Source organism: Aedes albopictus, chromosome 3 (assembly GCF_035046485.1).
Source record: "Aedes albopictus strain Foshan chromosome 3, AalbF5, whole genome shotgun sequence".
Taxonomy (NCBI): Eukaryota; Metazoa; Arthropoda; class Insecta; order Diptera; family Culicidae; genus Aedes; species Aedes albopictus.
The window spans coordinates 176,944,921-176,960,679 of NC_085138.1; the positions used below are offsets into that span (position 1 = coordinate 176,944,921).

A 15,759-nucleotide genomic window follows, 5' to 3' on the forward strand; every position below is an offset into this window, starting at 1 on the left:
ATTTTTAAAACATTACATCTCAATATGTACTTGATTATTTTTTTCAATTTTTTTTTGTGTTACATCTTAGACCCAAGGCTTTTATATGCAGCCATGTTCGGGGTTTTATATTCACTACAAAAAATATGAAAAATGTGCGTATGTAGTTGACGATGTTTTAAAATTTACCATATTTTGCACATATAATCTGCCAAACGTTTTCCACCAATAAAAGTGCATTAATTGAACGAAAAATCCATAGGACCTACTCTTCATATGTAGTTTAGTAGGTCCTGTATAAAAATATATCATTAAGAGAGTTTAAAAAAGTTGAAAACACTTGGCACTTTTATTGATCAAAATATTATAAATTTCCAAATGACACTCTGAACATATACAGATTTTTCATATTTTTTGTAGTGAATGTAAAACCTTAAACGAAGATGCATATGAAAGCCTTGGGTATAAGCTGTAACACGAAAAATATTGAAATAGTTTCATCAAGTACATATTGCGATATAATGTTTTAAAAATGTAAGGTATGCACACAGCAAAATCTAGCCACCGCATTTTGGATAGAAATTTCTCTATTTTCAACAAATCGTGGCAATCTCTGGCGCAAATGAAAGCTTATTGTGTAAGGAATCGAAAAATATTTACTTCGGGATATATTTTGACATTGTGTTTAAAATAGAGTCAAGGGAACAAGAAGTCCTCGAAAAGTTTTTGCACAAACGTGCTGAAAATCTGACAATGTACATTAAAGCGACCGTCCCCGCAGACCTAAGTTAGCTTTCAAGTATTCGATTCTATACATCATTACAACCTGGAAAGGTTGCAGATCAACTTAAGAGCAAGAAAACATCGAAGTTTGACAAGAAATACATAGTTTGGTCAACAATATGAATTTGTGGTTTGAAAAACCGAACTTTTAGAAATACATGTACAGCAAATCATCTTTTTCACTACGGGAAATGTCGGGAAAAATGGCTGGCACCCCTTATTCAAAAGCTTAGATATTGTGTATTGATTTGAATTGATTTTTGTCCCCTGTTTTTGGCGGAGAATGCTAGCGTTTGTATGCAGAAAACTATGTAGAAATTGTACTGCATTTTTTCCAAAAAACGTAAAATCTCATACACTTCGAAACTCAACCCAATTGAAAAATATTGAGTAACCGTGAATTGGAACTTTCAAAAAATGTCAAGAACGACAGCTTACATCGAAAAATTAGATTGATTTTGACACAAAGGTGGTAAAAATTTCTTGGCATGCGGTCGAAGGTACTGTGCAAAACTTTACGGAAGGACTCAAGCTCAAAACTCGAGATGACGGATATAACAAGTCAAATCAGCAATGTCTTGATGTTGATTTAAAGTAAATTAATGCTTTTTTACGATGAATTGCTTTTGGTTTGGGAACAAGTTGGAATGAATTATTACTGCTTGATTTTCTTTGGCCAGATTTTGCTGTGCGCATACCTTATTCAAAAATTTTAAAAATTTTACTAAAAGTTCTATAGTTTTCAGAAAACTTATTCGATCTCGCTCAAAATTTTACCAATGGAGCTTCAGCATATGGGTTAAAATTGGTCAAAATTTCAGCGTTTTTGATTGACGTATAAAAAAGTTATAATCATTTACATGAAAAATTATTTTGACCAAAAAATTGCTGTACGGACAATTGTTTGATACAGTGTAATCTGGAGTGAATCAACCGAACGAGCAGAATCACGAGGCAATAAGCCCCTCTCGAGGACTGCTGGAGTACCTACAATAAAAGCAGCTGTGGAACGGAGTTGAAGGAACGATTGGTTCGACGATAAATGTAGCGAAATTTTGGGAGACAAGAACGCAGCGAGGATGGGCATGCTGCAGCCCGGGACTTGGCAGAACATGTAACGATATAAAAGAACGCGGAAACAGAAGATCCACATCTTTCGAAAGACAAAGTTCCGCCTGGATGAAACGGGGTGCGAACAAATGGAACTACTGTACCATTCACAGGAAACACGTATGTTCTACCAGAAGCTCAACGCATCTCGCAAAGGTTTCATGCTACGAGGAGCATCTTAACGGACGCACGTGGGATACTCGAAAGGTGGAAGCAGCACTACGTCGAACACCTGAATGGTGAGGAAACGCAAACCTGGAGGACCAATACAGTGGGAGAAATGACTGCGGCAGTACAGTAGGGAGAAACAATGAGCCGACACCCACGTTGAGGGAAGTTGAAGATGCTATCCAGCAGCTCAAGAACAATAAGTGTGCTGGTAAGGAAAATCCTTCAAAAATGCCGCGAATTCCAGGTCCCAGCGCACCATATGTTCATCGACTTTAAGGCGGCGAACGACAATAAATGTCGACTGCAGAGTGCTATGGAAAATCATGGACGAGCATGGCTTATCCGGAAAGCTCATTAGATTGGTCAAAGCGACGATAGATAGTGTAAAACCGCGTGCGCCTTTCGGGTGATCTATCTAGTTCGTTCGAATCTCGCCGGGTATTGGACAAGTTGATGGACTCTCATGCCTGCTGTTTAACCGTTATGTGTCCGAAAAACGTTTTGCTTTTTTCTACACCGTGCTTTTTAAATGGGCGCTGGGTACCCGGGTACCCTGTCGGACACATAAGGGTTAACATCGCACTGGAAGGTGTTATGCCGGGCTCAACAGCCCGGGTACGATTTTCACGAAATCCGCCCAACTTGTCTGTTTCGTGAATGACATAGACATTATTGCAAGAAGATGTGGAACGGCGGCAGAACTGTACACCCTTCATAAACGTGAAGCACCAAAGGTCGGGCTTACGGTGAACGCTTCTAAATTGAAGTACATGCTGGCAGGCGGAACCACGAACGACAGGGTTAGCCCAGGCAGCAGTGTTACGATATACGCGGACACTTTCGAGGTGGTGGACGACTTCGTATACCTCGGATCCTTATTTTTGCCTCTCCCTACGCGCGCTGTTGTAAAAAATGCAACACTTCCAAAAATCCTCGCTCGATGTATACAGAGCGAACGCGTTGCAGTTTTAGAGTCAAACAGGCATGCGCCCTGATAGGTTAACGGCGGACAACAACGGAATACTAAGGTGCATCATCAAGTCGGGACCTGTCGGGACTACTAAGGGCTCCACAAGAACCTGCAGTTGGGAAAGATTCAACCTCGCACAAAATATACCATGTATGTACGTAGCCCTGATAAGACAGGTGGTTCTCTACCTACGGGCCCGAGGCCTTGACTATGCTTGAGGAGGACATGAAGGCACTCCAAGTGTTCGATCGGCGTGTGCTTATCTTTGGCGGTGTGAAGGAGAACGGTGTGTGGCAGCAAAGCATGAACCATGACCTCGCTGCACTCTATGGCGAACCTAGCATCCAGAAGGTGACAAAAAATTGGAAGGATACGATGGGCGGAGAATGCTGGACAACAACACTGCATAGCTGGTGTTTGCGTAACATCCGGATGGTACAAGAAGACCTGAAGAGCAGTGTACAGGTGGGCGGGCCAGGTACAGAACGAACTGGCAAGTGTGGTACGTGGCCGAGGTTGGAGGACTGAAGTCACGAACCGAGTATTGTGGCGATAAATTATTGATTCGGTTCTATTGTATCGTTATTACATCGTTATACAAAATAAATAAAATTAATGATTCCTTTGCATAATTTGATAATGTTTGAGCAAAACTTTGGGCAATTGTCTAGCTGAAATTGCGAGAAATTGAGAAAACAACAAAACAACACAGGTACCCAAAGTATTGCTCAAACAACATCCAATTAGGCAACCCATTATAGTACCCACGATGACTGCACCATTTCAAAGTAAAGCTACAAATATAGTACTTCATCAATCGTGTCCTATTGCGATTTAGTTTGTTCATTATCACTCTGATGCTTGCATGTAGTACTGCAGTGTAGGTTCTACCCATTACATAAGGCAAATCATGTATGGGCGTACGATACAAAATGCATCCATGGGGTAAAATAGCTCAATGTGTGATATGCCGGATGATGTCGGATGGTATATTTGCAAATCAAACTTTGAACAATGGTGCATTATACTGCAAAAAATTTTCCATGTGTTTCCACAGAGTTTTCAAGATAGCTTGGGCTAGTCTATTTTCATAATCAAATCTTTAAGGTGCAAATCATTGTTTCCACTACCTCATCCAGTAAATGATGGAGGCACTTTAACTATTCCTAAAAGAAAAAAAACTTTTAATGATAAACGTAATCTTGTGCACGACTTCTTGAACCACACTTCCCTACATTTCTTAAGTCATGAAGAAGCATTGGTTCGGAAATAATCTCCAATTCCACTGCCCTATCCCAAGCCGAAATTGCACTCAGTCGTCGAATCACGTGTTACGGTCGATAGTTCTTCCATATGGGTTCGTTTACCGCCGGGACATTTGCAAGCGTCAACAAAATTGATACGCCGTATCTCATTGCTCCATCCGTCATCGTGGCCATCGTTGTCGTCGTCGTCGTCGCTCGTCGTACTTGAGGATGGATGTTTCGTTTCGTAAGGGTTCAGGGAACTGGCCTGGTGCTGGCGTTGTTGGGCGGACAAAAGAAGATAGAAGAAGGAAGGAAGGCTTACGAAAACCTTACGTCCTACAAAGTCCGGACTCATATTTCACCAGTGTAGCAGTGAAACCCGACTAGGACGACGTCGACTAGCCATTCGGTCTTGCGATACTCGCTCAGGCAGGCAAAACCGCTCTGTGGCAGCAATGTACCACTCCGTACATAAATTAGCTTCTATTTGCTGAGGTTTCACTGAGTTATTTTCTTCATTTTCGGTGGCCAACAATTTTATTATTGGTTCAAGATCCCTATCTGCAGGGCGGCGTGCCCAGCCGTAAAACTGTAATGGAAATGCCACTTGGTATGGGGCAGTGATTTTTCTTTCCGACTGGCAAAAAAACGACCGAGTGATTTGTTTGCCCAGACGTCGCCAGCGATGGCGATATGTGGTGGCCACATGGTTTAACACACTCGAAATAAGTCCGTCACTCAGCAGGAATGTGTTGTTGTTCAACCGTGTATCGGAATGCATACTGATTTCAATTTTTGTTGCGTAATTTATTTGCACAACAGGCTCAATTCAAATTCATAAAAAAATCAGGAGTATCAGAAAAAAAAACGCACGGATTCCTTATACACACGCAAAATTGTCATTGCTAGAGATAGCTCTTAGTTAACCCTCTAATACCCAAATTTTTGATTTTAATCTAAATATCATTTTTCGTCATCTAAAATCGATTTAAACATGTTTTGGAAGATGATTCTTTTTAATTCTCGATTTCGTGAATTTCAGTTTTTGATTTTTCTAATTTTTATTTTTGAACATCCCCACACTTTTATATTTTTTATGGAAGCCTATTTGGGGTACGGATTTTTTGAGATGAAAATATTTTGAGATTTTATGATTATTGTTGTAATATTTTTATTTTAAATTTTTTTCAAAGAAAATTTTATTTCCCGTGTAATTTTAAGGAAAATAATTTTAGAGTGTATTCGATTCCCTTAAACTATTTAACTAGGGTAGAATGATTTGGGAAAAATTTAAAAGGTGTTAATTGTAGCGATTCAATACAAAATAAACAATGACTTCTAAAAGGTGCTAAAACATACATTTTTCAATGATTTTTTAAAAAACATAAATTCATATGCTTTAAAATACTCCAAAAACCATTTTGAGATATGCAAAAGAGTCCTAAATATCAGCCAAAAATATAAAAATTTTGATTTTCCACGAAACAAAAATTACAAAAATGCTCAAACTATACCCCGTCTAAAGGCGGGGTTGGGTATTAGAGGGTTAATAACTGTGGAAGTGCTCATAGAACACTAAGTTGAGAAGCAGAGTTCTTTCCAGTATAGACGTTACACAAAAAAAGCAGAAGACAGAATCTGGCTATGAGTCGAGTGGAGTTAAACCAATTTATTGAACCGCTCTAATGCCATACCTACATGTCGGAAAATCAACCTCGATCGCAAGACAGAGTTCGCCAATTTTCAGTTCAACCAACCAAGACGAAGGGAATTATTTCCAATGTTCCATAAGTCAACCACAACAATAAAGTTTTATTGTTCTTTATTGTTGAAATTAATCCCAACTCTGAGCTGTTCAGTGCCAGCGTTGAATTGCGAACCACCACCAGCAACCTCCCCTTCCACACGTTCTGCTTCATGCATCCGCCCATGCCAAACGATTTATCTATCTTGGTTTCGGGTGAATTCAGTTTGCGCTCGGCAGAGAAAGCTATTGCCCACCAAAGTCAACCACACCGAAAGTTGAAACCACCAAGCGCAAGTACCGAGCGAGCGCAAATGCCTGGCTGAAAATGTTAATCATAGCTTTCTGCCCCGGGGCTCCACACGGAACGGAACCGGGCTCGGCAACCAGCACCGAACAAAGCCGCCAACAAAGTGCCAACCTGGCCCGGCTGACTTTCCGCCTTCACCGGCAGGTGTTCTCGGGAAAGAACATACAAAGTGAAATCAACACTAATTCTTCGTAATCCGATTTTTCATTTTGGGGACGGAAGAAGTAAGGAAAACAATATGAATACGAAAAGGGGTACCTAGTACCTACCTGCCAACAGGCAACTTCGTGTGTCGTATTACTGCCGCTACAATCTCAGCTGGGAAAAGTCTAGATTGCTGGAAGATTGGACGAGGTAAGAGCATACACTGTACACAGCAGTGTGGCTGGCTCGGGTGGGAGAAAAGCCTCTGAAGTTTGTGAGTGTGACAGGATCCCCGAAAGATTGGAACGACAGTTTCAAATGAGCAAAGTAGATAAACCTGCTCACTTAAGAAAATTTGGTTGCGAAATGTGTATCGGGGTTTGTTCGAAACGTGCATGAGGGAATTTGTGACAAAACTTGCATTCCAGTGTTCTAGCTAAGGTTTGGTATTCTATGTTATCTAAGTTTTTACATATATTAATTTGATTCATTTACTGAGAGGCCGATACATCAATTCTTTTCATTCATGTTTGATGATGGAAAGTTGCTTAAACCTTGGAGCGTTGCTGTGGGGCAGTCATTTCAAATGTTCTCGATACTTCATCAGTTTACAGTGAATAATATATTGACCCAGGCAGCATGCAGTAAGGGACCGACCATAAATGACGTGGCTTGTTTCAAGTGATTTCTAATACCCCCTTCCCCCTCGTAGCATTTCGTCACAAACTCGGATACCCCCCCCCCCTTTTAAATGACGTAGCTTGTTAAACAACCATCCCACCACCTTACCAAGACTGGCAAAAGTGTCAGGCATCCAAGACCCGACTGCCTATGTATTTCTCTGTTTTCATCACAAGTTCTATCGATCGGTAGCTTTTTCGGAAAACTACTCTGAAGCGTCTACAATAATCGTTAAAAGAGATAAGAAGTTATTCCTGCTAAAACGTGGAATCGGACCATTTGTGCAGTGAAGATGATCACCAAAGCTAAGCACCCATCCATCGTTCTGCTTGATGCCAAAGAACAGGAAGTTTATGAAAAAGCTTTCGAAGATATCAGTTTGCTCACTAATAAATTTATTAGTAATATCAAATTGGTTTCATACGAATAAAATTCATCACATTTTAAGGACACTGCGGGAGTTTCTTCTAAAGTTCTTACAGAAGATCGTTTTGGTTTTTCTGAAGGAGTTCCCTTTGGGATTGCCATTTTTTGATTTCTGCAGGAATTCTGGGATTCATCCAGGATTTTTTCCCGGGATTCCTCCAGGAACTTCTTCCGGCATTCATTCACTCCTACAAAGATTCGGCCAGGACATCTTAGAATTCTGAGAGGAATCCCTTCACGGGTTCCTCCCATGATCACTTCTGGAATTCCTCCAGGATTTTCTTTCTTAGATTTCGCCATTAGTGCTATCTGGATGTTTTCCGGGATTCTCGAAAACTTTTTTTCTGGATTCCTTCAGAAATTCCTTCCGAGATTCCTACAAAAAGTTCTTCCGTGTTTTTTTTTTTTCAATTTAACCAGGATTTCTCCAGGCTCCAAGACCCTACAAATAAGTCCTCCTGGGATTCTTTCATGGGTTTATTCATGATTTCTCCAAAAGTAACATCTGGAGATTTCTCCAGGAGTTCCTTTTGGAATTCCTCTAGAAGTTCCTTCAGGGATTCCTTCTGAGCATGTTTCCAGAAGTTTTTTTTCGGATTCCCAGAACGAATTCTTTTGAAAATATTATGCAATTTCTGTTAGAAATTGTTTGAGGAAACCCTGAAGGAACACCATGAAAAAATCCTCACAAAACTGCTGGAGGAACTCCTTAAGAAGTTGTTGGAAGAATTTTTCAGGGGAGCCCTGTAGAAAGTGTTTTTTTTTTTAAATATCTGAAAGAATTCCAGAAGAAATCCCAGAGGGAGTTTCTGCAAAAACCCTGGAAGGGATTCCTAAAGGATTCCCAGAAGGAGTTTCAGAAACATAATTTAACCCCAATATTATCAGATCCCAGGGCCCATATAACCGAGGCGGTAAACGCGCGGGTATTCAGCATGACCATGCTGAGGGTGACGGGTTCGATTCCCGGTCGGTCCAGGATCTTTTCGTAAAGGAAATTTCCTTGACTTCCTTGGGCATAGAGTATCTTCGTGCCTGCCACACGATATACACATGCAAAATGGTCATTGGCAGAGGAAGCTCTCAGTTAATAACTGTGGAAGTGCTCATAGAACACTAAGCTGAGGAGCAGGCTTTGTCCCAGTGAGGACGTTACGCCGAGAAGAAGAAGAAGAAGAAGATTATCAGATCCCAACCCCCAACTGCATAGGACTCCCACCATAAACTTTTTCAAAGTTTTTTACGATTTACGGAATAATGCAAGTAAAAAATTTAATCAATTACGAATTACTTTTTTCAATTGGCTTAGTAGAAGGCTTCGTCACAAAATCAAAAACAACCCCCCCCCCCTAAAGCTACGTCAATTATGGACGCTCTCTAATTTAACATTAAATATAACTATACATTTATTAGTTTTGAATACTAATTCTCCCACTACTCAAACATAGTCTATAAACATTTGATTTTGATTGTTAAATTTTACATGAAAGATCAATTCATTCATTCTTTTCATTTATTTAGCATTACATTACAATTAAGTATAATAAAACTGAATTAACAATTCTTCGTCACAACACTTGGCTGCAGTCTTCCATCCTCGTCCGCGTCTTACACTTGCCAGATCGTTCTGTGCCTGATCCGCGCACCTTGCACGCTGCCCTCCAGGTCTTCTTGTACCATCCGGATCTCTTGCAAACACCAGCTTTGCAGGGTTGTTGCCCGGCATTCTCACAACATGCCTCGCCCATCGTATCCTCCCTGCTTTTGCGTCTTGTACATGATTTATTTGGTGCGAGGTTGAATCTTCTCTGACCGCAGATTCTTGTGGAGTCCTACCTTAGTAAGGTCTTGGGGTCTTTTTTGACCTTTTCCGAGTTTCAATTCGCTATAACTTTTGTTTCGAAAGGAGTAGAAATCTGAAATTTTCAGACAATTATTTTTTTGTGGAAAACTATCATTTCCATTCATCCAAAACATTGGACGACCCCTAGGGGAGCTCCCATAAAAAAAGTTACAAATAAGACCCTGGGGTCATTTTTGACCCAAACTTTGAACGGCTCTCAAAAATCAGTGGCTGGACCGATTTTGATTTTCTTTGGCCCAAATGAAAGCCACACATGTCTAGTTTTCAAAACCACCGGAGAGTTCCGGATTTAGTCACTGTGGCCACCGGGAACCTGCTTCAACTGAAAAAATGCCGCTCTAGAGACCCTAACTTTGGCAAGCTATAACTTTGCAACCAAACAAATAATCAGGACCTTTCAAGAATCGTTGGAAAGGTACTCACGTGGACTTTTATTAAAGACATTAATATTGACTAATTCTTAAGAACCGGTTCCGGAAATCCGGAACATCCGGAAAGTAATGTTTTTCACGATAATGTGCTAGAAAGCACATTCATATTATTTACAGGATAGAAGTTTTTGCATCAAACTTCTTTAGGCCATAATACAATCTGTCGAGAACTATTTCTGTATGTTTTTGGTTATGTCCCGTCCTTCTGGAACCGGTTCCAGGGATCCCACAAGATGGCCAACGAGTTAACTGTAACGAAATTGAACGGTTTTCCGCGCTAAACACATCTGCGTTGGTTAACTCATGATGAAATCTCAATAATTTCACATGCTTCATATTGTTGTGATATGTAAAAACATTGTTGGACATTGTGGTCCTATGTGGCCACCGGAGTGACCACCGGAGAAACCCGTATTGAGGGACTTCCATGATTTTGCAACAAAGATAGGCATTCAACTGCTCTAACTTCATGATTTTTTATGGCCATGTTACTTCTGGCATTGAAAAGAAGAATTAACCATTCTGGTCTGTTTTGGCCACCGGAGTGACCACCGGAGAAACCCGTATTGAGGGAGTTTCATGTTTTTGCAACAAAGATAGGCATTCGACGGCTCTAACTTCATGACTTCTCATGGACATGAGGCTTCTGGCATTGAAAAGAAGAATTGACCACAATGGTCTGTTTTGGCCACCGGAGTGACCACCGGAGAAACCCGTATTGAGGGACTTCCATGTTTTTGTAACAAAGATAGGCATTCGAAGGCTCTAACTTCATGATTTTTCATGGACATGTTGCTTCTGGTATTAGAAAAAACAATTGAATATTCTGGTTCGCTTTGGCCACCGGAGTGACCACCGGAGAAATCCGTATTGCGGGAGTTTCATGTTTTTGCAACAAATATAGGCATTCGACGGCTCTAAATTCATGATTTTTCATGGCCCTGTGGCTTCTGGCTGTTTCTTCTTGATATTTGTTAATTCCAAACATGGAAGTCCCTTAATACGAGTTTCTCCGGTGGTCACTCCGATGGCCAAAGTGGACCAGAATAATTAATTGTCCTTTTTAATACTAGAAGCAACATGTCAATTCCAATTCTTCTTTTTTATGCCAGAAGCAACATGGCAATTAAAAATTATGAAGTTAGAGCCGTCAAATGCCTATCTTTGTTGCAAAAACATGAAACTCCCTCAATACGGATTTCTCCGGTGGTCACTCCGGTGGCCAAAGCGAACCAGAATAGTCAATTGTTCTTTTTAATGCCAGAATCAACATGTCCATGAAATATCATGAAGTTAGAGTCGTCGATTGCCTATCTTTTTTTGCAAAAACATAGAAGTCCCTCAATACGGGTTTCTCCGGTGGTCACTCCGATGGTCAAAGTGGACCAAAATAATTAATTGTCATTTTTAATTGTAATTGTAATTGTAATTTTATTAGTTACGACACCCTGTTGGATACATTTGTATACCTATTATTTTTAATACCAGAAGCAACATGTGCATGAAAAACCATTGAGTTAGAGCCGTCGAATGCCTTTCTTTGTTGCAAAAACATGAAACTCCCTCAATACGGATTTCTCCGGTGGTCATTCCGGTGGCCAAAACGGACCAGAATGATCAATTTTTCTTTTTAATGCCAGAAGTAACATGGCCATGAAAAATCATGAAGTTAGAGCCGTCGAATGCCTATCTTTGTTGCAAAAACATGAAACTCCCTCAATACGGGTTTCTCCGGTGGTCACTCCGGTGGCCAAAACAGACCAGAATGGTCAATTCTTCTATTTAATGCCAGAAGCCACATGGCCTGAAAAATCATGAAGTTAGAGCCGTCGAATGCCTATCTTTGTTGCAAAAACATGGAACTCCCTCAATACGGGTTTCTCCGGTGGTCACTCCGGTGGCCACATAGGACCACAATGTCCAACAATGTTTTTACATATCACAACAATATGGAGCATGTGAAATTATTGAGATTTCATCATGAGTTAACCAACGCAGATGTGTTTAGCGCGGAAAACCGTTCAATTTCGTTACAGTTAACTCGTTGGCCATCTTGTGGGATCCCTGGAACCGGTTCCAGAAGGACGGGACATAACCAAAAACATACAGGAATAGTTCTCGACAGATTGTATTATGGCCTAAAGAAGTTTGATGCAAAAACTTCTATCCTGTAAATAATATGAATGTGCTTTCTAGCACATCATCGTGAAAAACATTACTTTCCGGATGTTCCGGATTTCCGGAACCGGTTCTTAAGAATTAGTCAATATTAATGTTTTTAATCAAAGTCCACGTGAATACCTTTCCAACGATTCTTGAACGGTCCTGATTACTTGTTTGGTTGCAAAGTTATAGCTTGCCAATGTTAGGGTCTCTAAAGCGGCATTTTTAAGTTGAAGCAGGTTCCCGGTGGCCACAGTGACCAAATCCGGAACTCTCCGGTGGTTTTGAAAACTAGACATGTGTGGCTTTCATTTGGGCCAAAGAAAATCAAAATCGGTCCAGCCACTGATTTTTGAGAGCCGTTCAAAGTTTGGGGTCAAAAACGACCCCAGGGTCTTATTTGTAACTTTTTTTTAAGGACTAAGGAAGGTTAATAAGCCTGACTTCTACTGATGATGCATGATTGGTATTTTGCGGCTAAGGGGCTGTTCATAAACCACATGGACATCTCAGACACCCCCCTACCCTTCTCGTATATTTTTGTCCTCACAAAAATTTTAAAATTTGTATGGAGCGTAGACTTTGGCAAGACCTCCCTCCCCCAAAAAATCAACGTGGTTTATGAACGGCCCCTTACGTTGTTGTCTGCCGTTAATAAGAACCCGAGGTATAACTCGAAAGTGTCCTCGTCTATCGTAACACTGCTGCCTAGGCTTGTCCTGTCGTTTGTGGTTCCGCCTACCATCACGTACTTCGTTTTCGACGAGTTGACCATGAGTCCAACCTTTGCTGCTTCACGTTTCAGGCGGGTATACAGTTATTCCACCGTTCCAAATGTTCTCTCAAAAATATTCATGTCATCCACAAAACAGACAAATTGACCGGATTTCATGAAAATCGTGCCTCGGCTGTTGAGCTCAGCTCGTCGCATAACACGTTTCAGGACGATGTTGAACAGCAGGCAACAGAGTCCATCATCTTGTCGTTGTTGCTGATGAGATTCTAACGAACGAGACACGCCCGAAACCCTTACGCAGTTTCGCACACCGTCCATCGTCGCTTTGATCTATCTAATGAGCTTCACGGATTTTCCATAACTTTCTGAGGCCGATACTATCGTACGTTGCCTTAAAGTCGATGAACAGGTGGTGCGTTGGGACCTAGTATTTGCGGCATTTTTGGAGGATTTGCCGCACGGTGAAGATTTCATCCGTTGTCGAGCGGCCGTCGAGGAACATGGCTTGATAATCTGCCGCAAACTCATTTACTTTGGGTCAAAGACGACGGAAGGTGATCTGCGATAGCACTTTAAAGGCGGCATTCAGAATGGTGATCGCTTGGAAGTTCTCGCACTCCAACTTGTCTCTTGTAGATGGGGCAAATGACCCCTTCCTTCCACTCCTCCAGTAGCTGTTGGTTCCCCCAGATCCGGACTATTATCAGGTGCTGGTAGGTTGCCAAACCATCCGGGCCCTTCTTGAAAAGTTAAGCTCTGGTGCCATCCTTACCAGCTGACTTATTGTTCTTGAGCTGCTGGATAGCTTTCTTAACTTCCCTCAACGTGCGTGTTGGCTCCCCGAGCAAAGCCTGATAGCAAATTGAAAACTAAATTTGACGTTGTTATATTGCAAATTTTGATAACTCAGGTTGTTGTCGTTTTGGTCGTTTTAACGGTTAAAACATTAAAAATGAAAGCAGAAAAATGTTTCTGTGAAAGCAAATTGAAAACAGTTCCTGCTATCGATGATAGCAAATTGATAACTGCTTTTGTTATCAGCGCAAGAAAAATGAAAAATCGTTAAATGTGGAGTTTTTAGGTTGATATCAAATCATACATGCAATAATATTATTGCACTAATGATATATCCCCAGAATTTCTTAACACAGTTTTCTAAAAGATTTAAAACTATTCTAACACAACATTAATTTAAAATGACAGCAAACCTTAAACAAAATTTGAAATCGAGTTTAGTAAAGATAAACGGATATCAAAATGTGATATCAATTTGTTGCTGAATACAAATCATGCTTTCAATTTGCTGTCATTTTGTTATTAGACTTTGCTCGCGTCGTTGTTGCTCCCTGCTGTACTGACGTAGTCGCTGCCTTGATATTCCATGCCTACGTCCTCCGCACCAATCAGGTGTTCGTCGTAATGCTGCTTCCACCTTTCAACCACCTTATGTCCGTCCGTCAAGAGCCCATCTTGATGAGTTCAGCTGCGATACCATCCTTGCCAGCTGCTTTGTTGGTTTTGAGCTGGTGAATGGCATCCTTAACTTCCCTCAGCGTGGGAGTTGGTTCATTTCCGTCCTCCGCTGCACTGGCGTCGCTTCTTTCGTTGCCGGTCTAACTTATAAATATTTGAATATTAATTGCAGGGGTCTAACTTATAAATATTTGACGGAGGAAGTTCTGAGTGAAGAACTTTCACTGCTGAAGTGAAGGTTGTTCACACAGATGTTAGACAGTATGACGGCTGAATTGACAGAGCAATTTTCAATGGCTGGGCCGTTAAATGGGGAAACCGTTGAACGAGCCAGCGGGCCCAGATCCTGCTACAGACACCGACCATGTCGATCGGGTTAATGTTGGTACGAAAAGTACCTTTAGCCGGAACGGAGCGGAGTCGATCATAAACATTACCTTTTTGTAATCAGTGCCTATTTTTAAAATGCTTCCAGCACGCCAAAAATCAGCAAAAGAAATTGCTGAATTTCAGCCACACTTTTGCTGATTTTCAGCAACATTTTTGCTGAATTTCAGCACAAATTTACTGATCAACTGTCAAAATTGCTGGATAGTTCAGCAAGTGGAAAAATAATTGCTGATACTCAGTAATTTGTATTGTTGAATGCAATCAGCACGCTAAAAATCAGCAACGTTTGCTGATTACCAGCAAAAATATTTTGCAGTGTAATAAGAAGCAGCAAACACACATTGTTTTTCTTAACAACAAGCAGAGGAAGGAGCGACGTTCCGTTCAAAACATGGGTGTGATTCGCAAAGACGAGCTACCTTTCGATAGCCATTACTTCGAACAAGCCTTCACAGCCATGGTAGCACTGTTCCGGATGATGTCCAAATAGTTTTGCGGTGTATGATAATTAAAATACGTTCGTAAACATCTACTTCATAGGGAGCATCCATTGAGTACGTCACGCTAAAATTGAGAATTTTCAACCCCCCCCCCTCCGTACGAGTTTTTCCTATACCTAATACATTGCTTGTCACACTTTCACAACCCCCTCCTCTCCCCTCTAAGCGTGACGTACTTAATGGATGCCTCCATAAAAGGAGATAAGTACATACGCGTGGGGCCACTAAAATGTGCATCAAACAAATGTCTAGCTGAGCAACATTGATTATCCCATTTTAATTATTTTCCAACATTAATTTTCATTGCTTTGCCCCACTTTCAAATTCAGATAACACCCTGATCACACGTGGTGTGGTGTTTAGCTTTAGCTTATTTGCCATCTCGCAGTTCTATACGTACGAAAAGGGCCAACCGAAGAACCACGCTTGGAACCAGAGAACGTAGGTAGGTAGGTACCCAACCGTATTGTACTGATGATAATGCCAAGATACGACGACGATTCGGGAATTATGAAATGAAATCCTCGCCTTATCCTCATCAGCTATATATTCATTAGTGGGCAAAATTACTAAGGTTAATCCAGGGTTTAGCTCCCGGGCGCACTTTGACAGACGGAGTGAACCGCAGAGCATACAT

General features: G+C 41.0%; 2 protein-coding genes across 11 annotated transcripts in view; one reads left to right on the top strand and one right to left on the bottom strand.

The window, feature by feature from the left end:
- The window catches only part of LOC109403306 (zwei Ig domain protein zig-8), a 911,020-nt gene that overhangs the window by 420,540 nt on the left and 474,721 nt on the right, over positions 1 to 15,759 (bottom strand). The window lies entirely within an intron of this gene.
- LOC134290462 (uncharacterized) overlaps positions 1 to 15,759 on the top strand; it is a 73,078-nt gene that overhangs the window by 11,150 nt on the left and 46,169 nt on the right. The window contains exon 4 of the mRNA XM_062857608.1: positions 15,452 to 15,563. Within this exon, the coding sequence (XP_062713592.1) occupies positions 15,452 to 15,563 (112 nt within the window). The remainder of the gene's footprint in view (positions 1 to 15,451; positions 15,564 to 15,759) is intronic.